Raw genomic sequence first — 19,814 nt, 5'->3', positions numbered from 1 at the left:
GTTTATCAGACTTTGTTCGTGATGTTGTATCTGGTTGTTAGAGAATTTAGCATACGAAATAATAGCTTATTTAAAACAAAATTAGGCTAGCAAGCTAGAGTCCAGTGAGTTTGTTCGACTTTATTATTATTGTACCAGTGCCGTTTGCATGATAAACATGTTCAAAGGCGCTTTACATACATGATTAGATGAGTAAGTAAGTAGTTCCATCAGTTCTTTCCTCATCTTGCTCAAAAAGGGCAGTGTTGTTGAATCCTAAGGAGTCATTTTGATTTATATTAGTCAATAAGACGTATATGCACTTCGAACTATTTTAGTCTGGTCTATTATGTAATTAGGAGAGGCGGAACATGCACATCAAAACAAGACTTATATCCAATCTAATCCACTGATACATCTTTGATACATCTTACTGTACCTCCCAGGCTCTGCGCTCCATTGACCTTTAAAAATAGTAACTATATTCCGAGTGTCAGGGTTTGGTGGTCGGCATGGGGCGTTAAGAACGGTTGCGGATGTAGTTTGCACCGACTGACTATCATAGCTAATCCTTACCTTGGCAACTAGCACTTTATTGTTCTCTAATATTTGTTTGTGTATTTTTTTGCAATTTTTATTTGCACTGTATATGTATACATCAATATGGTGACGTACTATTTACACCTAAATTAAACATACACAACACACATTTTCTCCATATACATAACTAATTTGCACTGTTTTTCAGCAAACTTTATTAAATATACACAGGAATATATCATGTACAAAAATACCGCAGTATTTACTTATGCTCGGCCAGCACAAGCTTTAACCAAGAGCCTTTCAAAATAAACAATTAGTCTCCAAAACTCAGAACAAAATATATATTCTAATGAATTTAAAACTAAACTGCACTCAATTTATACACCTTCAAAACATAATCGTTCCAGTTTTACCTTGAATTGTCTACACTATAACTGCAGCGTCATAGTAAGTTCGTTTATTCTTATGTAAATTCAAGTAAAATTAATTTGAAATAACGGATTTCATTACAGTGCCAGGGTTTGAAGAGATATGGAGAGAGACGGACAGACGGACAAACGGAGATTTTCTATGCACACTATTTTTAGGAATATGTCAAAGAATAATTCTAAAAAGCAAAGTCAAAGTGCCCCTTCGACTTTTTCTTTTCCACAACTCAACGGCCGTTTCTCTCGTTTGTGTTAAATTCATTTTCAAGCACACATACTGACTTATTATATTTTACGACAAAATCTGTGACATTAAAATTATATAAGTTAGCATATAGTAGTTTTCGTTTACCAAAACCTTTTGTAAATCATTTCAAGGGACATAATATTGATGACGATAACATTAAATCGCTAAAAAACCAATTTCTTCTATAAAGTGTAAGATTGGAGCGGTCTTATAACCTCAAAAATAAATAAAATGACGTTCACTGAATTCCTCTATATGATTACACGCTCCTGCAGACCGAATAAATTCAGATATGTATCCCACAAGTGGGTTCAAAATAAATAGACTCACCTCAATTTTAAAAGTTAAACAAAAAAAAACGAAAACAACAACAAAAAAAGAGACACCAAACAAAATCAACAACAACAAAAACACAACAAATTTGTTTAGCGTCTTTACTCAGATTCCCAAGAACTTGATACAGTTGTAATAATGACCATATTTATAAAATCGCCCTATTTATAATACGTTTGTTTATTACTCTTTCAGAACAAAGACTCATAGAAGGTATGTAGGTTTTCACCTTGTAAAATTGTTTTGAATTATATATTTTTACGGTTTGTAAATAACATTTTACATTGTTAAGTTGTATCTTTAATAATGACCATATTGAAGTATGTATTTATAAAATCGCCCTATTTATAATACGTTTGTTTATTACTTTTTCAGAACAAAGACTCATAGAAGGTATGTAGGTTTTTACCTTGTAAAATTGTTATGAATTATATATTTGTACGGTTTGTAAATAACATTTTACATTGTTAAGTTGTATCTTTTATATGCTTCAAAAACTTCAGTAATTTCAACTGGATAATAATTTGTAAATAAAAATTGTATTCCATGTGAAATGGCGAAATGCATGTTGCACTTACTGGTTTATAATAATGCTGTCAACATAAACATTTCAAGAATCTGATGATCTGGTTTTGAAAACGTGTTTGCGTATATGTACTTCTATGTGCTTTGACTTCAGCTACATTATTGAATACAGTAGTGTACTGTTACATAGGCTAGACACTTTTATGTATTTTATTTTATGCATCCGGTCATCTGGTCACTAAAGTTGAGCTTAAATATGAATAATTGTTTTAATTTAAAATAAACACTTCACGTTTAATAAGTTGAATTTAAGGTTAGCATAAAGTTTAATAGCCACGAACGCATTTAGCTTCAAGGGCCCTCCTTTTCACGAAATTGACAGTTCCAATACAGTAAACGGCAAATTGTTGATTGTTATAACAGTACTAAATTGTGTGCTTAAATGTTGCAGTTTTATGATTGTAACAAATAAAGAGTATCGTATGATAAATGTGAGGTTGGCAATTTTCTCTCATTTTCTCCTTTACCAAGGCTACTTACCATTTCAAGGCGATGTCCCTATTTACATTCACTCCCAACTTTGTTTGGGACGGGAGTACATAGGAATCACTTTTTGTACATCTCTCCGCCCGTCCTATCTGTCACGAATTGTTTTTCTAAAATATCTTTGGAAAGCACATTGATATCATTTTGATTAGGGCCATAAAACAGGTTTTGCTTTAAATATCTATGAAACCAATGAAGATATTGCATTGGAACTTCAAAACATGTTTTAGTTTCACGTACAGATTTCGATGATTCTGTTTTTGGAAAAAACGATTTCCCTTTTCGCTCTTGAAAATATCCGAAAAATGACATTTCCATCAGAATTCTAGAAACCTGTGCAGTCACGTTGTGCATAAATGATGTTCATTTTTATGTGACATATCTAACAATATTTCTGAGACATTCTCATGTATTTGACTGTTACAAAGTAACTCGCAAACATCCTTGGGATATTATTTAAGTTTACAACTTTTGTTCTGACTTATTTGTCAAACGTATACCCATTTTGGATTTAGAAAATATGGCAAAATTGTTAATTTCTATTATAACTATTACATCAATGAATGTATAACACTGGAACTTCGCACATACATCAAGGTATTATACAATCCGTAACTCTGCTTGTATCTTGTAACAAAAAAATGTCTCCCTTTCTAACTCACCTGACCACGAAGTGGTCATGGTGAGCTATTAGGATCGATAAATGTCCGTCCGTTCACATTTAGATTGTTTACACTCTAGCATCCACAATTTTAAAGCAATCTTAATCAAACTTGGTCACAATGTTTTGGGTCACAAGACCTCAAATGAGTTCGATTAGGCTAGATCGGATCAGTACATCTAGAGTTGTGTGCCCCTGAATGACAAAATTTGCTATATTTCACTTTGCTTACACTCTAGCACGTTCATTTATTCACCAATCCTAATTATATTTATAAAGAATGTTTATGATTTTAATATTTCGGAATAGTTTGATTGTGAGCGAAATTGGAGTAGTAGGAGCCGCTCTAGATTTTACAAAAATTGCTGTATTTCGTCTTGTTTACACTTTAGCATCCATAAATCCAAAGCAATCTTAATCAAACTTTGCCACAAGATCTCAGATGACTAGCACCTTCATTTCTTCACCAATCCTAATCATATTTCTAAAGAATATTTATGACTTTAATATGTCGGATGAGTTTGATTTTGAGCGAAATTAGGTTAGAAGGACCAGAGTTAAGCGCCCTTGATTTTACAAATTTGCTATATTTTGCCTCATTTACACTCTAGCCCTTTCATTTCTTCTCCAGTTCAGATCATATTTACACACAATGTCTATAACTATAAGATCTTTGTTAAGTTCGGTTATGAAATGAATCGGACTTAGTCTAGTAGGACCAGACTTATGTGCTCTTGATTTACAAAACTTGCTTTATTTCACATTGTCAACCCTCTTATCATCTTCATTTTTTCATCAGTTCTAATAATAATTATATAGAATGTGTATAACACTAAGATCTTGGTCGTTTGATTATGGGCTGGATTGGACAAAAATCACCAGAGATATGGGCCCTTGAATTTCGAATAATGCTTTATTTTAAATTGTTTTCACTCTAACATCTTTATTTCTTCACCAGTCCTCATAATACTTATGGGATTAAATTTATTATTCTTTCAGATGGTCTCATATGATCAGAGTAGATAACTCTGGATTGATTTTATGTCAAATTACCTTCCTTTCTCTTAAATTTAAATGAATTTAGTTTGATAACTACTTACATGACTGATTCCAAATTTCATTTATATCATCAACTGGACTGAGACAAAAACTTCACAAACTTACTAATATATTGGTCATGATGTGTAGATGACCTCTATTGATTTTGGGTCACTGGATCAAAGGTCAAGGTCACAGGGACCTGAACATTGAAAATGGTTTCCGCTCAATAACTGGAGAAGAGTTTCTCCTAGGACATTGAAACTATCTTGATGTGAAAATGACCTCTATTGATTTTAGGTCCTTTAGGTCAAAGGTCACAGGGACCTGAATATTGAAAATTGTTTTTCCTCAATAACTGGATAACTGGTGGAGGATGTCACCTAGGACCTTTAAACTTCATAGGTATATTGGTCTTGATGTGTAAGTGACCTGTATTGGTTTTGGCGTATTTAGGTCAAAGGTCAAGGTCACAGGGACCTGAACATTTAAAACTGTTTTCTCTCAATAACTGAAGAAGGGAATACCTGGGACCTTGAAACTTCACAGATATATTGATCTTTAAGTATAGATGACCTCTATTGATTTTGAGGTCACCGGGTCAAAGGTCAAGGCCACAGTACCTAAACATTGAAAATGGTTTTCTCTCAATAACTAGAGAAGGGTTTCACCTAGGACCTTCAAAATAAATAGGTTTATTGGTCGTGATGTGAAGTTGACTCCATTTGATTTTGAGTTCACTGGATCAATGATCAAGGTCACAGGGACCTGAAAACGGTTGTTGCTCTATAACTTAAGAACCATTTATCAAATAATTTTCAAACTCCATACTCCTATTGGTGTTAATGAGTAAATTACCTCTATACATTTTTGGGTCAAAGGTCAAGGTCAGGTGTTTTACATTTGAAAACATTTACTCCAAAGCTTAAGATACATTAAATATGGTATCTTCAAACTTCATAGGCTCATTTGTCTTGATTAGTACATGACACCTATTCATTTTTGAGTCAATAGATTTTAGCTTGACCTACTGACCTACTGTTTTCTTTTTAAAGATACCGCAGTGATTTTAGGGCTATATAGTTTTGCTTACTGAATGAGATAGGTGACTTTGCTGGCATTTACATTGACCTACTGGCCTACATTTGCAGTGATTTTTGAAATGTATATATATAGTTTTGCATACTGATTAATATGCCGACCTACTTTCTTGTTGTACCCCCGACAACAAAGTTGTAAGTGGAGTGTACTGGTTTCATGTTGTCTGTCTGTCTGTCTGTCTGTCCGTAGACACAATCTTGTGCGCACCAACTCTCCTCATCTCCTTGACACAATTTAATGAAACTTTACAAAAGTGATTAGTTACAACAGTAGTTGTGCAAGATGCATGTTAGGTTCTTTCAGTATTTTTTGCAGAGTTATGGGACTTTGTTTTTCGTTACTATACTATATACATAGACACAATCTTGTGCGCACCAACTCTCCTCATCCCCTTCACACAATTTAATGAAACGTCACACAAGTGTTCAGTAACAACAGTTATTTTGCATGGTGCATGTTCAGTTCTTTCAGAAAACAAATTGCAGAGTTACGGGATTTTGAATTTTGTTACTATATTATATACATACAGCCTGCATATGCAGTCTTGTGCGCACCAACTCTCCTCATCCCCGTAATACAATTTAATGGAACTTCACAAAAGTGATCAGTAACAACAGTAGCTGTGCATGATGCATGTTAGGTTCTTTCAGAAAAATAAATTGCAGAGTTATGGGACTTTGATTTTTTGTTACTATACGATATATATTTAGACACAATCTTGTGCGCACCAACTCTTATCATCCCCTTAAAACAAGTGATCAGTATCAACAGTACTTGTGCATGGTGCACGTTAGCTTCTTTCGGAAAAGAAATTTAGCGTTACGGGACTTTGATTTTTGTTACTATACTTTATACATACAGTCTGCATATGCAATCTTGTGCGCACCTAATCTCCCGAATCCTTGCACACAATTTAATAAAATTTCACATGTGCATGGTGCAAGTTACGTTCTTTTAGATAAATATTCTGCGGAGTTATGGGACTTTTTTGTTACTATACTATATACATTGAGCCTTTATACTTACAGTCCACATAATTATGCAGTCTTGTGTGCGTCTAATTGCAATGTACTGTGTCAGTGTATGCGGGGGGTACATTCATCACCTTCAGTGATATCTCTAGTTTCGAAAGATACAGCAGTGACGTTTGAATCACATTTACAGTTTTACTTACCGATTAAGATGACTGACTATAGAGTTTTTGTTTACATTTCTGAATTAATTTTAGAAACTTATTTTCTGTCCTCGTGTAAGCCATTTAGGGTCACCTCAATTTTGAAAGTTAAAGAAAACAAAACGAAAACAACAACAAAAAAAGAGACACCAAACAAAATCAACAACAACAAAAACACAACAAATTTGGTTAGCGTCTTTACTCATATTCCCAAGAACTTGATACAGTTGTAATAATGACCATATTGAAGTACGTATTGATAAAATCGCCCTATTTATAATACGTTTGTTTATTACTTTTTCAGAACAAAGACTCATAGAAGGTATGTAGGTTTTCACCTTGTAAAATTGTTATGAATTATATATTTTTACGGTTTGTAAATAACATTTTACATTGTTAAGTTGTATCTTTAATAATGACCATATTGAAATATGTATTTATAAAATCGCCCTATTTATAATACGTTTGTTTATTACTTTTTCAGAACAAAGACTCATAGAAGGTATGTAGGTTTTTACCTTGTAAAATTGTTATGAATTATATATTTGTACGGTTTGTAAATAACATTTTACATTGTTAAGTTGTATCTTTTATATGCTTCTAAAACTTCAGTAATTTCAACCGGATAATAATTTGTAAATAAAAATTGTATTCCATGTGAAATGGCGAAATGCATGTTGCACTTACTGGTTTATAATAATGCTGTCAACATAAACATTTCAAGAATCTGATGATCTGGTTTTGAAAACGTGTTTGCGTATATGTACTTCTATGTGCTTTGACTTCAGCTACATTATTGAATACAGTAGTGTACTGTTACATAGGCTAGACACTTTTATGTATTTTATTTTATGCATCCGGTCATCTGGTCACTAAAGTTGAGCTTAAATATGAATAATTGTTTTAATTTAAAATAAACGCTTCACGTTTAATAAGTTGAATTTAAGGTTAGCATGAAGTTTAATAGCCACGAACGCATTTAGCTTCAAGGGCCCTCCTTTTCACGAAATTGACAGTTCCAATACAGTAAACGGCAAATTGTTGATTGTTATAACAGTACTAAATTGTGTGCTTAAATGTTGCAGTTTTATGATTGTAACAAATAAAGAGTATCGTATGATAAATGTGAGGTTGGCAATTTTCTCTCATTTTCTCCTTTACCAAGGCTACTTACAATTTCAAGGCGATGTCCCTATTTACATTCACTCCCAACTTTGTTTGGGACGGGAGTACATAGGAATCACTTTTTGTAATTCTCTCCGCCCGTCCTATCTGTCACGAATTGTTTTTCTAAGATATCTTTGGAATGCACATTGATATCATTTTGATTAGGGCCATAAAACAGGTTTTGCTTTAAATATCTATGAAACCAATGAAGATATTGCATTGGAACTTCAAAACATGTTTTAGTTTCACGTACAGATTTCGATGATTCTGTTTTTGGAAAAAATGATTTCCCTTTTCGCTCTTGAAAATATCCGAAAAATGACATTTCCATCAGAATTCTAGAAACCTGTGCAGTCACGTTGTGCATAAATGATGTTCATTTTTATGTGACATATCTAACAATATTTCTGAGACATTCTCATGTATTTGACTGTTACAAAGCAACGGCGCAAACATCCTTGGGATATTATTTAAGTTTACAACTTTTGTTCTGACTTATTTGTCAAACGTATACCCATTTTGGATTTAGAAAATATGGCAAAATTGTTAATTTCTATTATAACTATTACATCAATGAATGTATAACACTGGAACATCGCACATACAGCAAGGTATTATACAATCCGTAACTCTGCTTGTATCTTGTAACAAAAAATGTCTCCCTTTTTAACTCACCTGACCACGAAGTGGTCATGGTGAGCTATTAGGATCGATGAATGGCCGTCCGTTCACATTTAGTTTGTTTACACTCTAGCATCCACAATTTTAAAGCAATCTTAATCAAACTTGGTCACAATGTTTTGGGTCACAAGACCTCAAATGAGTTCGATTAGGCTAGATCGGATCAGTACATCTAGAGTTGTGTGCCCCTGAATGACAAAATTTGCTATATTTCACTTTGCTTACACTCTAGCCCATTCATTTATTCACCAATCCTAATCATATTTATAAAGAATGTTTATGATTTTAATATTTCGGAATAGTTTGATTGTGAGCGAAATTGGAGTAGTAGGAGCCGCTCTAGATTTTACAAAAATTGCTGTATTTCGTCTTGTTTACACTTTAGCATCCATAAATCCAAAGCAATCTTAATCAAACTTTGCCACAAGATCTCAGATGACTAGCAGCTTCATTTCTTCACTAATCCTAATCATATTTCTAAAGAATATTTATGACTTTAATATGTCGGATGAGTTTGATTTTGAGCGAAATTAGATTAGAAGGACCAGAGTTAAGCGCCCTTGATTTTACAAATTTGCTATATTTTGCCTCATTTACACTCTAGCCCTTTCATTTCTTCTCCAGTTCAGATCATATTTACACACAATGTCTATAACTATAAGATCTTTGTTAAGTTCGGTTATGAAATGAATCGGACTTAGTCTAGTAGGACCAGACTTATGTGCTCTTGATTTACAAAACTTGCTTTATTTCGCATTGTCTACCCTCTTATCATCTTCATTTTTTCATCAGTTCTAATAATATTATATAGAATGTGTATAACACTAAGATCTTGGTCGTTTGATTATGGGCTGGATTGGACAAAAATCACCAGAGATATGGGCCCTTGAATTTCAAATAATGCTTTATTTTAAATTGTTTTCACTCTAACATCTTTATTTCTTCACCAGTCCTCATAATACTTATGGGATTAAATTTATTATTCTTTCAGATGGTCTCATATGATCAGAGTAGATAACTCTGGATTGATTTTATGTCAAATTACCTTCCTTTCTCTTAAATTTAAATGAATTTAGTTTGATAACTACTTACATGACTGATTCCAAATTTCATTTATATCATCAACTGGACTGAGACAGAAACTTCACAAACTTACTAATATATTGGTCATGATGTGTAGATGACCACTATTGATTTTGGGTCACTGGATCAAAGGTCAAGGTCAGAGGGACCTGAACATTGAAAATGGTTTCCGCTCAATAACTGGAGAAGAGTTTCTCCTAGGACATTGAAACTATACAGGTTTATTGATCTTGATGTGAAAATGACCTCTATTGATTTTAGGTTCCTTAGGTCAAAGGTCACAGGGACCTGAATATTGAAAATGGTTTTTCCTCAATAACTGGATAACTGGTGGAGGATGTCACCTAGGACCTTTAAACTTCATAGGTATATTGGTCTTGATGTGTAAGTGACCTGTATTGGTTTTGGCGTATTTAGGTCAAAGGTCTAGGTCACAGGGACCTGAACATTTAAAATTGTTTTCTCTCAATAACTGAAGAAGGAAATACCTGGGACCTTGAAACTTCACAGATATATTGATCTTTAAGTATAGATGACCTCTATTGATTTTGAGGTCACTGGGTCAAAGGTCAAGACCACAGTACCTAAACATTGAAAATGGTTTTCTCTCAATAACTAGAGAAGGGTTTCACCTAGGACCTTCAAAATTAATAGGTTTATTGGTCGTGATGTGAAGATGACTTCATTTGATTTTGAGTTCACTGGATCAATGATCAAGGTCACAGGGACCTGAAAACGGTTGTTGCTCTATAACTTAAGAACCATTTATCAAATAATTTTCAAACTCCATACTCCTATTGGTGTTAATGAGTAAATTACCTCTATACATTTTTGGGTCAAAGGTCAAGGTCAGGTGTTTTACATTTGAAAACATTTACTCCAAAGCTTAAGATACATTAAATATGGTATCTTCAAACTTCATAGGCTCATTTGTCTTGATTAGTACATGACACCTATTCATTTTTGGGTCAATAGATTTTAGCTTGACCTACTGACCTACTGTTTTCTTTTTAAAGATACCGCAGTGATTTTAGGACTATATAGTTTTGCTTACTGAATGAGATAGGTGACTTTGCTGGCATTTACATTGACCTACTGGCCTACATTTGCAGTGATTTTTGAAATGTATATATACAGTTTTGCATACTGATTAATATGCCGACCTACTTTCTTGTTTTACCCCCGACAACAAAGTTGTAAGTGGAGTGTACTGGTTTCATGTTTTCTGTCTGTCTGTCTGTCTGTCCGTAGACACAATCTTGTGCGCAGCAACTCTCCTCATCCCCTTGACACAATTTAATGAAACTTTACAAAAGTGATTAGTTACAACAGTAGTTGTGCAAGATGCATGTTAGGTTCTTTCAGTATTTTTTGCAGAGTTATGGGACTTTGTTTTTCGTTACTATACTATATACATAGACACAATCTTGTGCGCACCAACTCTCCTCATCCCCTTCACACAATTTAATGAAACGTCACACAAGTGTTCAGTAACAACAGTAATTTTGCATGGTGCATGTTCAGTTCTTTCAGAAAACAAATTGCAGAGTTACGGGATTTTGAAATTTTGTTACTATATTATATACATACAGTCTGCATATGCAATCTTGTGCGCACCAACTCTCCTCATCCCCGTAATACAATTTAATGGAACTTCACAAAAGTGATCAGTAACAACAGTAGCTGTGCATGATGCATGTAAGGTTCTTTCAGAAAAATAAATTGCAGAGTTATGGGACTTTGATTTTTTGTTACTATACGATATATATATAGACACAATCTTGTGCGCACCAACTCTTATCATCCCCTTAAAACAAGTGATCAGTATCAACAGTACTTGTGCATGGTGCACGTAAGCTTCTTTCGGAAAAAAATTTAGCGTTACGGGACTTTGATTTTTGTTACTATACTTTATACATACAGTCTGCATATGCAATCTTGTGCGCACCTAATCTCCCGAATCCTTGCACACAATTTAATAAAATTTCACATGTGCATGGTGCAAGTTACGTTCTTTTAGATAAATATTCTGCGGAGTTATGGGACTTTTTTGTTACTATACTATATACATTGAGCCTTTATACTTACAGTCCACATAATTATGCAGTCTTGTGTGCGTCTAATTGCAATGTACTGTGTCAGTGTATGCGGGGGGTACATTCATCACCTTCAGTGATATCTCTAGTTTCGAAAGATACAGCAGTGATATTTGGATCACATTTACAGTTTTACTTACCGATTAAGATGGCTGACTATAGAGTTTTTGTTTACATTTCTGAATTAATTTTAGAAACTTATTTTCTGTCCTCGTGTAAGCCATTTAGGGTCTTCATGGTCCTCTACTGAAACTAAAGCAATAACATTTGTACATAAAGTTTTGAAATTAATTTAATGTAACTGTACCCATTGAAAGATGACAATGATTGAAAACGTAGATCTGAAGTACCTAACCTTTTTACTACCTAATTTTTCACATTTTTCATAATTAGAGACAACTTTAAATTAAATGGAATTCAATGTAACCTGATTCAATGATAGGTGAAATGAACAGAAAAATCACTAGAAACATGGCTGTCTCTTGAATATGATAAAAGTATTTCCAGTATTATTAGAAAAAGTTATAGTTATCAGAATGTTACAGGATAAATTGCAGTGTTGTTCTTTATTTATTTTGTTTTTAATTTGATATAAGTATATATTACACCATTGTGATGTGCAGTGTACATACTTCATTGTCCTACCTCCGATATAAGGAAAGGCCAGGAGGGTCTTAAAATGTTACACTTCTTTCGGACACATTGTCTGGGTCATAACTTTGTAACCTCGATCCTGATTTAATTTTAACGTAATACATTTGCTTATAAAATCAGACAAATATTCCTTAACAAAAAAAAAAGAAGAAAGAGAACACCGAACAAATCATCACCACAACATTATAGACCATTTACAGCAAAGCTCCTTGCAGTTCAAACAAGCGTGTATATTTCACAACAAGTCCACTAACCCAAAAAAGATTAGTTTCGATCCTGCTTTGTATACACACCCGAATTGTACTACACATTTGTACTGGTTCAACATTTACATATATACTCAGTTCTCTGTTGTCGTATCTCACGAATGAGCAGTGACATTTTAGTCTTTTCAACTGATTGGGACCAGAGAAGCTATAATTTTTTCTTTCTGAAAGTTAACTGGATCTCGTGGATACAATTAATTTTATAGAGATAATGTGCATTAAGGGATATAATTAATTCAGCGAGAATACACGTTTGCATTGTAAATTACCTACCGACTCTTTTATTTGGAAGAGGTCTATAAATAACTTATAGACACCTACCCTTCTATCGTATAATACAAACACTAGAAGTTCGTGCATGTCATTCAAAAGCAATATCTAATATAAATGCGAGTGACTTGGTAAATTACCTGTTTAAAAAAAGTACGCTTTATGTATAATCGGTTTTACATAAAAATATTTTTGTACCCCCCGACAACAAAGTTGTAAGGGGGGGTATACTGGTTTCAGGTTGTCTGTCTGTCTGTCCGTCTGTCCGTCTGGCCGTCTGTCCGTCTGTCCGTAGACGCAATCTTGTGCGCACCATCTCTCCTTATCCCCTTGACAGAATTTAATGAAACTTCACACAAGTGATCAGTACCAACAGTAGTTGTGCATGGGGCATGTTAGGTTCTTTTAGAAAAAAAATTTGCAGAGTTATGGGACTTTGTTTTTTTGTTACTATACTATATACATAGCCACAATCTTGTGCGCACCATCTCTCCTCATCCCCTTGACACAGTTTAATGAAACTTCACACAAGTGATCAGTACCAACAGTAGTTGTGCATGGGGCATGTTAGGTTCTTTTAGAAAAAAAATTTGCAGAGTTATGGGACTTTGATTTTTTTGTTACTATACTATATACATAGACACAATCTTGTGCGCACCATCTCTCCTCATCCCCTTGACACAATTTAATGAAACTTCACACAAGTGATCAGTAACAACAGTAGTTGTGCATGGGGCATGTTAGGTTCTTTCAGAAATTTTTTTTTGCAGAGTTATGGGACTTTGTTTTTTTTGTTACTATACTATATACATAGACACAATCTTGTGCGCACCATCTCTCCTCATCCCCTTGACACAATTTAATGAAACTTCACACAAGTGATCAGTAACAACAGTAGTTGTGCATGGGGCATGTTAGGTTCTTTCAGCGACAAAAATTGCAGAGTTATGGGACTTTGTTTCTTGTTAACATACTATGTACATACAGTCTGCATATGCAATCTTGTGCGTGCCTAATCTACCAAACCCTTACACACAATTTAATGAAACTTCACACAAGTGATCAGTACCAACCCTAGCTGTGCATGGTGCATGTTACATTCTTTTAGATAAATATTCTGCATAGTTATGGGACTTTGTTTTTTGTTACTATACTGTATACATACAGTCTATATACATACAGTCCACATAATTATGCAATCTTGTGTGCGTCAAATTGCAATGTACTAGTTGTGTCAGTGCATGCGGGGGGTACATTCATCACCTTTAGTGATAGCTCTAGTTTAATTTGTTCTAAAGCGACTTCGCGGTAACATTTTAACGTTTAAATTAATTTTCAATATATGTCCCAGGATTTATCTGAATGTTAAATCAGGCCGCTTACAAAGAATATTCTCCGAATGTTTCGTGAAACGGGACAATTTATTATAAATAAATAATAACGACAAATGATGAAGTCGCAAAATATACAAACACAACAAGTTTCCTCATAGTTCATTATTAATCTTATTATGAAAATCATAACGATTTTTCATACTACTTACATGCAACTTAAATTTAAAACTTGTATTTTAGAAAAAATTTATTTTACTATCCCAGATTTAGTTTATAACACTTCCGATTTGTATGGAAAAAAAAGGACCTACAGCTGAAACAAGTTTTAAAGAGCAAGTTTTTAAGTTGCTGAGACGGGTGGGTGATTTGAGAAAATATAGTCCTGTAGTCAATTTCCTAGGTTGCTATAATTGTGCTAGAATTAACTTTACCTCCACAAGTTACTGACAACCTCAGCATATGAATCAGATTTACATGTAATTATGTTTAGTAAATAAGTTACCATGTCACAGGAATTTAAGACCTTAAACAAAAAACACTTCATTTTAGTAGTCATAAGCAACTCTTTTATGCTCAGAATTTTAGAGTTGCATTTCTTGTTTGTTTGTTTTTTTTGACTGATTTATGTCCACAAAATATAGCTAGTAAAAACAAGGTTTATGTTTCCCTTTTGTACAACCAAAATGTCCTTTTAAGATAAATTACCATATGCTAATAAATGTAAGCATTATGAAAAACTGTTTTAATGAGTTTCAGGCTGTATTGAATATAGTAAAACACCTATTAAGTGTCAGATTTACTGCTTTAGTTGCGTAGGAAATGGTGAAGTAAATAGAAATAATCTTGCTTATTCATGCATATATAGACGGTTTTTTTTCTTTTTTCTTCTTCTTTTGTTTTTTTGTTATTGTTGTTTTGGTGTGCATCATTTTGAGGCAGGCCCCGTTAAAACTATGCATAAACGACCTTTGCTGATATGAAGCTCTATATAAAACATGCCAAATATTTAAGCCATTGCATTATGTTCTACAGATTACTGGGTTTAAAAGCAGGGCCATGATACCAGTAGCCGGGGAGCCAAAAATGCTTAAAGTGCCTGTAGAATTTGAATTTAGTAGTTCGGTCATGATATAGTCAGTTTCTATACAGATTATGAAAGTAAAATATCTTGCGGATTAGAAAAATCGGGCCTGCAAAACGAACGCTCTTAAAATACATGAATTTGAATAACTCTGATAAGTCAGTTTTATAAGATTTTGAGATAGTCATTTCGTTAGAAAAACATCTTGAATCAGTCCATAATTAATTATTTTCGGGGGCGCTTGACTCTGCGTATTAAATGCACAGTTTTAAGTGTGTGTCATTCGTCCTCTGAAGAGTCGATAATTGGAGACCAATCCGAATAACACCACATCAAATTGTTCAAGCGGTAAATAGAATTCCTTGTAATAATTCTGTAAACGATAGTTTAATGAGAAGAAGGGTTAGTGGTTACTGCGTGATGATTTATAAATTATTTATGTCTTGTATGGTAAACCTATTTTATACAGTAATAAACCCGTCAAACTAGTTCAATAATAGAACTATTTGACTTCGCGGAATGTCATTGGACAAAACCAAACAACACACTGAGACAAAATAGTCCAAATTTTCATTGTTATTACACCGTAAAAATGCATTTGATGAAGTTTGTGTATTATCCTTCTTTTGTGCATTTTAATAAGAATAAAGAAGAAAATCTAGGCGAATGATATTTTTTGTTTTAATAGGTATTACCGGACTTCTTTAATTATTGTTGTTTATGACGCCATCTTGTTTTAAACAACAACAACAACTTCTAAAGGACATTTTATGCGGTGATTTTTTTTATGAAATGAGCTTTTAATAGGAACGTGAGACCGTGTCAAGGTGTCACTAATATATAGCGTATGCCTGCCGTATTTGCAATTACCACAAAATAGTTTTTACAACGGAAACGTTCGAAGAAGCGGAAAATGACTCATCGATAGCATTATAGATTTCTGCACTAACAGTTTAAAGGCTGATCACTACCAAATAGAATGTAAGCCTCCGCAGGTCTAGTCACAAGTAGTCCAAATATAAATAGTACTAATCTTTTTTCCTTTCCTAGTGCATTTTCTCGGCAGCAACGTGCTTACTTTTACCCTACCGCGTTTCAGTATGTATCACTTTGCATTCTAATGAAATCGGCATGTTCCTATCGCATGCTAGATAAAAATGGCGGCGTAAGAATTTAATGTCACGAAAAGAGAAATTGAAAGAAGCGAAAAGTAGTAAATTCAGCGGGTTGTATTTAACAAACTGTAGTTTTCTTATATAAAAGTTAACAACCGCTTTTCTTTTTGTTTTTCTAAAGTAGCCATCTAGTTCTTTATGGGAATATAAGTCTCTGAAAATCTGATATGCTAGAAAATGTCGAAACACCGTTATGAAGTGAGTGGATTTTATATGAAATAAAGAACAGCTGGATTTAGTGGTGTTCAGCCTATAAAAAACAACAACAAAAAAGTCTCAAATCAAGGAATATTGCATTTGGAATGGAATGTTATTGAGGAAAAAGGTTATCTATTTTTCTATCAAGCAGCGTTATGGCTTGTGTATAGATTTAAATCGGGCCTTACGTTTGCTTGGTAAGAATGGGTATTCCAAATTGCAACTAGCAGAACTTCGGATACTTCACAAGTTTGGCATCAAATTAAAAGAAGATTTCTACGTCATTCATGTTCAGCAGGACACAGATTGACAGAAGGTTGTTACCCATTGATTTTTCTGCTTTTATTTCATGATATTTGGGATTTTTTGTCAGAGTTTTTTTATGAAGGTTAATAATTTGTAGGGTGTATTGATTTTTAGCAAAGAAGTATAACTATAAATATACAGAATCGCAACTGTAGATCATCTCCCACAGGCACGTATCCCCCCGATAACTGGTGTTATCATCTTGAAGGGTTAATGCTGACTTGATCACTCCTGATCAAATCGATAGACGCTTATTAATTTAAAACTGGTGATACATGTACGGCTGTCACCTAATAAACCGAATCGGGTCCAATTTTCAAACGAGCACTGTTGATCTCTCAGACTTCCAATCATAAACTCATTTCTTCCCTGTGATCTTGTAGAAAATACAAACAACATTAAAAAAACACCATTAACATTAGAGTGGTGGAACCTATGCTCGCGGTATTCCTATGCTCGCGGTATTTCGATAAATATTCTTTCTGCAGAAGCACTGATAAAAAATATTTCATCATGCTATGTTCAACACCGGTCAGTGGTGAAATGCCTTTACAACAAACGTAGCGATAGCCGCGCGTGCCGCTCACGTGACGTATACAGCAGCCGATACATTTCACACAATCTGTATCCGTCGCACAAATCTCACATAAATATGTCAAAATCACTAACTAAAGTAAGTTTTTTTTTAGAAATCATGCATTACATTCAGATATAAGATACATTTAAGAGCAAGATTGGATGAGTGTGACGCCTGGCTACACTACGATAGCCTTGCGAACCATGAAAAGATCGATGTTATCATACATGTGATAAGTTCAGAATTCCAAAACTGGAGGTTTGCCATTTTTCAGCTGGAGTTGGGGTCTCAAAACTGGAGATTTTTCATCGACATAAATTAAGCGTGCTGACACATAACTTAGAGGCAAAATCCAACATTTTTGGCCAAAAAATAATGTATATAAGTCTACACCAGAAGAAACAATCCTCATAACTCCTGATTTGAATTTTGACAGAGCTATGCCACTTTTTAACTTCATTTTTTTGTTTGTTGAAGTTTTATATAATGTCTAATATCTCTGTTACATTCAAAGCTATTGACTATTATGCCCCTTTTACTGGCAAAGCTTTAATTGCCCCTTTTACTGGCAAAGCTTTAATTCAGAGTCAATCACTGAGAAAAGTCGAGCATGCTATCTTACAGAAGCTCCCTCTTGTTCTAACTTTAAACTTTCTTAACAGATTAAATTTGTAGAAACAAAGTCTCAATTTCGGTCTGAAATGAAGGTGAACATGCATTAACATTATTCTACCCGAGGACTTAAAAAAACGAAGCTCTAAATTGGTCTGAACACAACTCATAACTTATGTAAATTCCTTACCCCACCCACTTTTGTATAAAAATACTGATGATTTGGACATGAAAAATAGAAAACAGAAATGCATCAACGTGTATTTACCCTTACCATAATAATGTAGATTGATGTTATCAAATAAATGAGTGTGTGTTTTCATCCAATTTTCAATGAAATATGTCCGATTTAGTAGCAAATTAATTTGGTAAACATTGGAAGAAAATGGCGCGACTCCATATGGGGAAATAACACTCCTGTTCTAAAAATAGTAATGGGTTGGTTTTTCCAACAATTATTTCAGATGTGATTTTATCACCGAGCAAAATTTTTCTTTGAATAATCAAATTCATTTCAGTTGGGAATTATTTCTTATGACTGGGAGTTTTTTGCTTCAAACTGGTAAAAAATGGAGCTTTAATTGGTACATGTATTCGACCACGCGTGAGACAGGTGGGAAATGCCCTGCTTGTCTAATCCCTTATCAAAACAAACAATTAAAAATTCACCTGTGAAAAACAACTCTTTCCTCCAGCTACATGTGTGTCAAACATGTATAATACACAACAGTCGGTGACACTTTGATTTACTGTGCAAACATGTTTGGCACTCCTCGGTAATTATCAACCCAGTCATAATACTATTTTTTTTTTTTTTTTTTTTTTTTTGAAAAGCGGGAGAAATATGGTTTTGGTCGGGAGACGGGAGGCAAGGTGAAAAAATCGGGATTTTGACCCTCCCGCGCGGGAGATCACATGTATGATGTTATCTTGGTATTCTGACAAAATCCAAATGGTTCTTTCTGATGTAAGGAGGAGTAAATTTCCTACACAAAAAAAGAAGTGTAGAAAACATTAGCGAGTTAATCACTGTCGTTGTTTGAATCTTTAATACTTGAACATTCTGTTTTTAAACAACATTATTATACGTTTTTAAGCTTTGTTCTAATAGTGATTCTATTTCTGTAAGGGAAATATACACATAGAGGCACATACTAAATTTTATCCTCATTTCTTTTGTTTTTCACATAATAAATGAGTAATGTGCTAAATATTATATTCGCATATGCTTGTTTGTTCATTTCAAGCCTGCTGAATTTTTGTTTTCGTCCTTAGTTTAATCGATATTACATACCGCCAGCATAGGTTCCCTTCAGGGCGAATTTTCACCTTTTCACGTATGCCATGTCGATAGCTCACGAGACGACCAAGTCACGTGATGACGCACATCAACAATATGTTTCGATAAAAGGAGGATAACTTTAAGTTTTTGCATAGGCAAATCGAAATAATATTTTTTTCTTGCTTCTTAAAAAGATTATATATGTACAAAATACCGCGGGCATAGGTTCCACCACTCTATAAACAAACGATCTTAAAATAGAAAGTTTTTCACGATACAAATTTTTATTCTTCTGCTTTCTGTTTCATACACTGGTAACGGCTGACCGAATCGGGTCCAATTTTCAAAAGACCACTTCGGAATTTCCAGACTTCCAATCATAATTTATTCCTTCCTTCCCTGTGTAAAAAATACTAACAACAATATACATATATAGACAACAGGGCTCCGGAAATTT

General features: G+C 33.9%; 1 protein-coding gene across 2 annotated transcripts in view; it reads left to right on the top strand.

Moving 5' to 3' along the window:
* LOC123559972 (uncharacterized) overlaps positions 1–19,814 on the top strand; it is a 143,179-nt gene that overhangs the window by 88,562 nt on the left and 34,803 nt on the right. For both annotated transcript variants that reach the window (XM_053530258.1, XM_053530257.1), the window contains 4 exons: positions 1,726–1,743; positions 1,906–1,923; positions 6,880–6,897; positions 7,060–7,077. In XM_053530258.1, coding sequence (XP_053386233.1) covers positions 1,726–1,743; positions 1,906–1,923; positions 6,880–6,897; positions 7,060–7,077 — 72 coding nt within the window. The remainder of the gene's footprint in view (positions 1–1,725; positions 1,744–1,905; positions 1,924–6,879; positions 6,898–7,059; positions 7,078–19,814) is intronic.

The sequence above is a fragment of the Mercenaria mercenaria genome, chromosome 18 (genome assembly GCF_021730395.1).
Source record: "Mercenaria mercenaria strain notata chromosome 18, MADL_Memer_1, whole genome shotgun sequence".
NCBI classification, from domain to species: Eukaryota; Metazoa; Mollusca; class Bivalvia; order Venerida; family Veneridae; genus Mercenaria; species Mercenaria mercenaria.
Note: the sequence above shows the minus strand (reverse complement) of the source record. Positions and strands in the feature narration are given on the sequence as shown.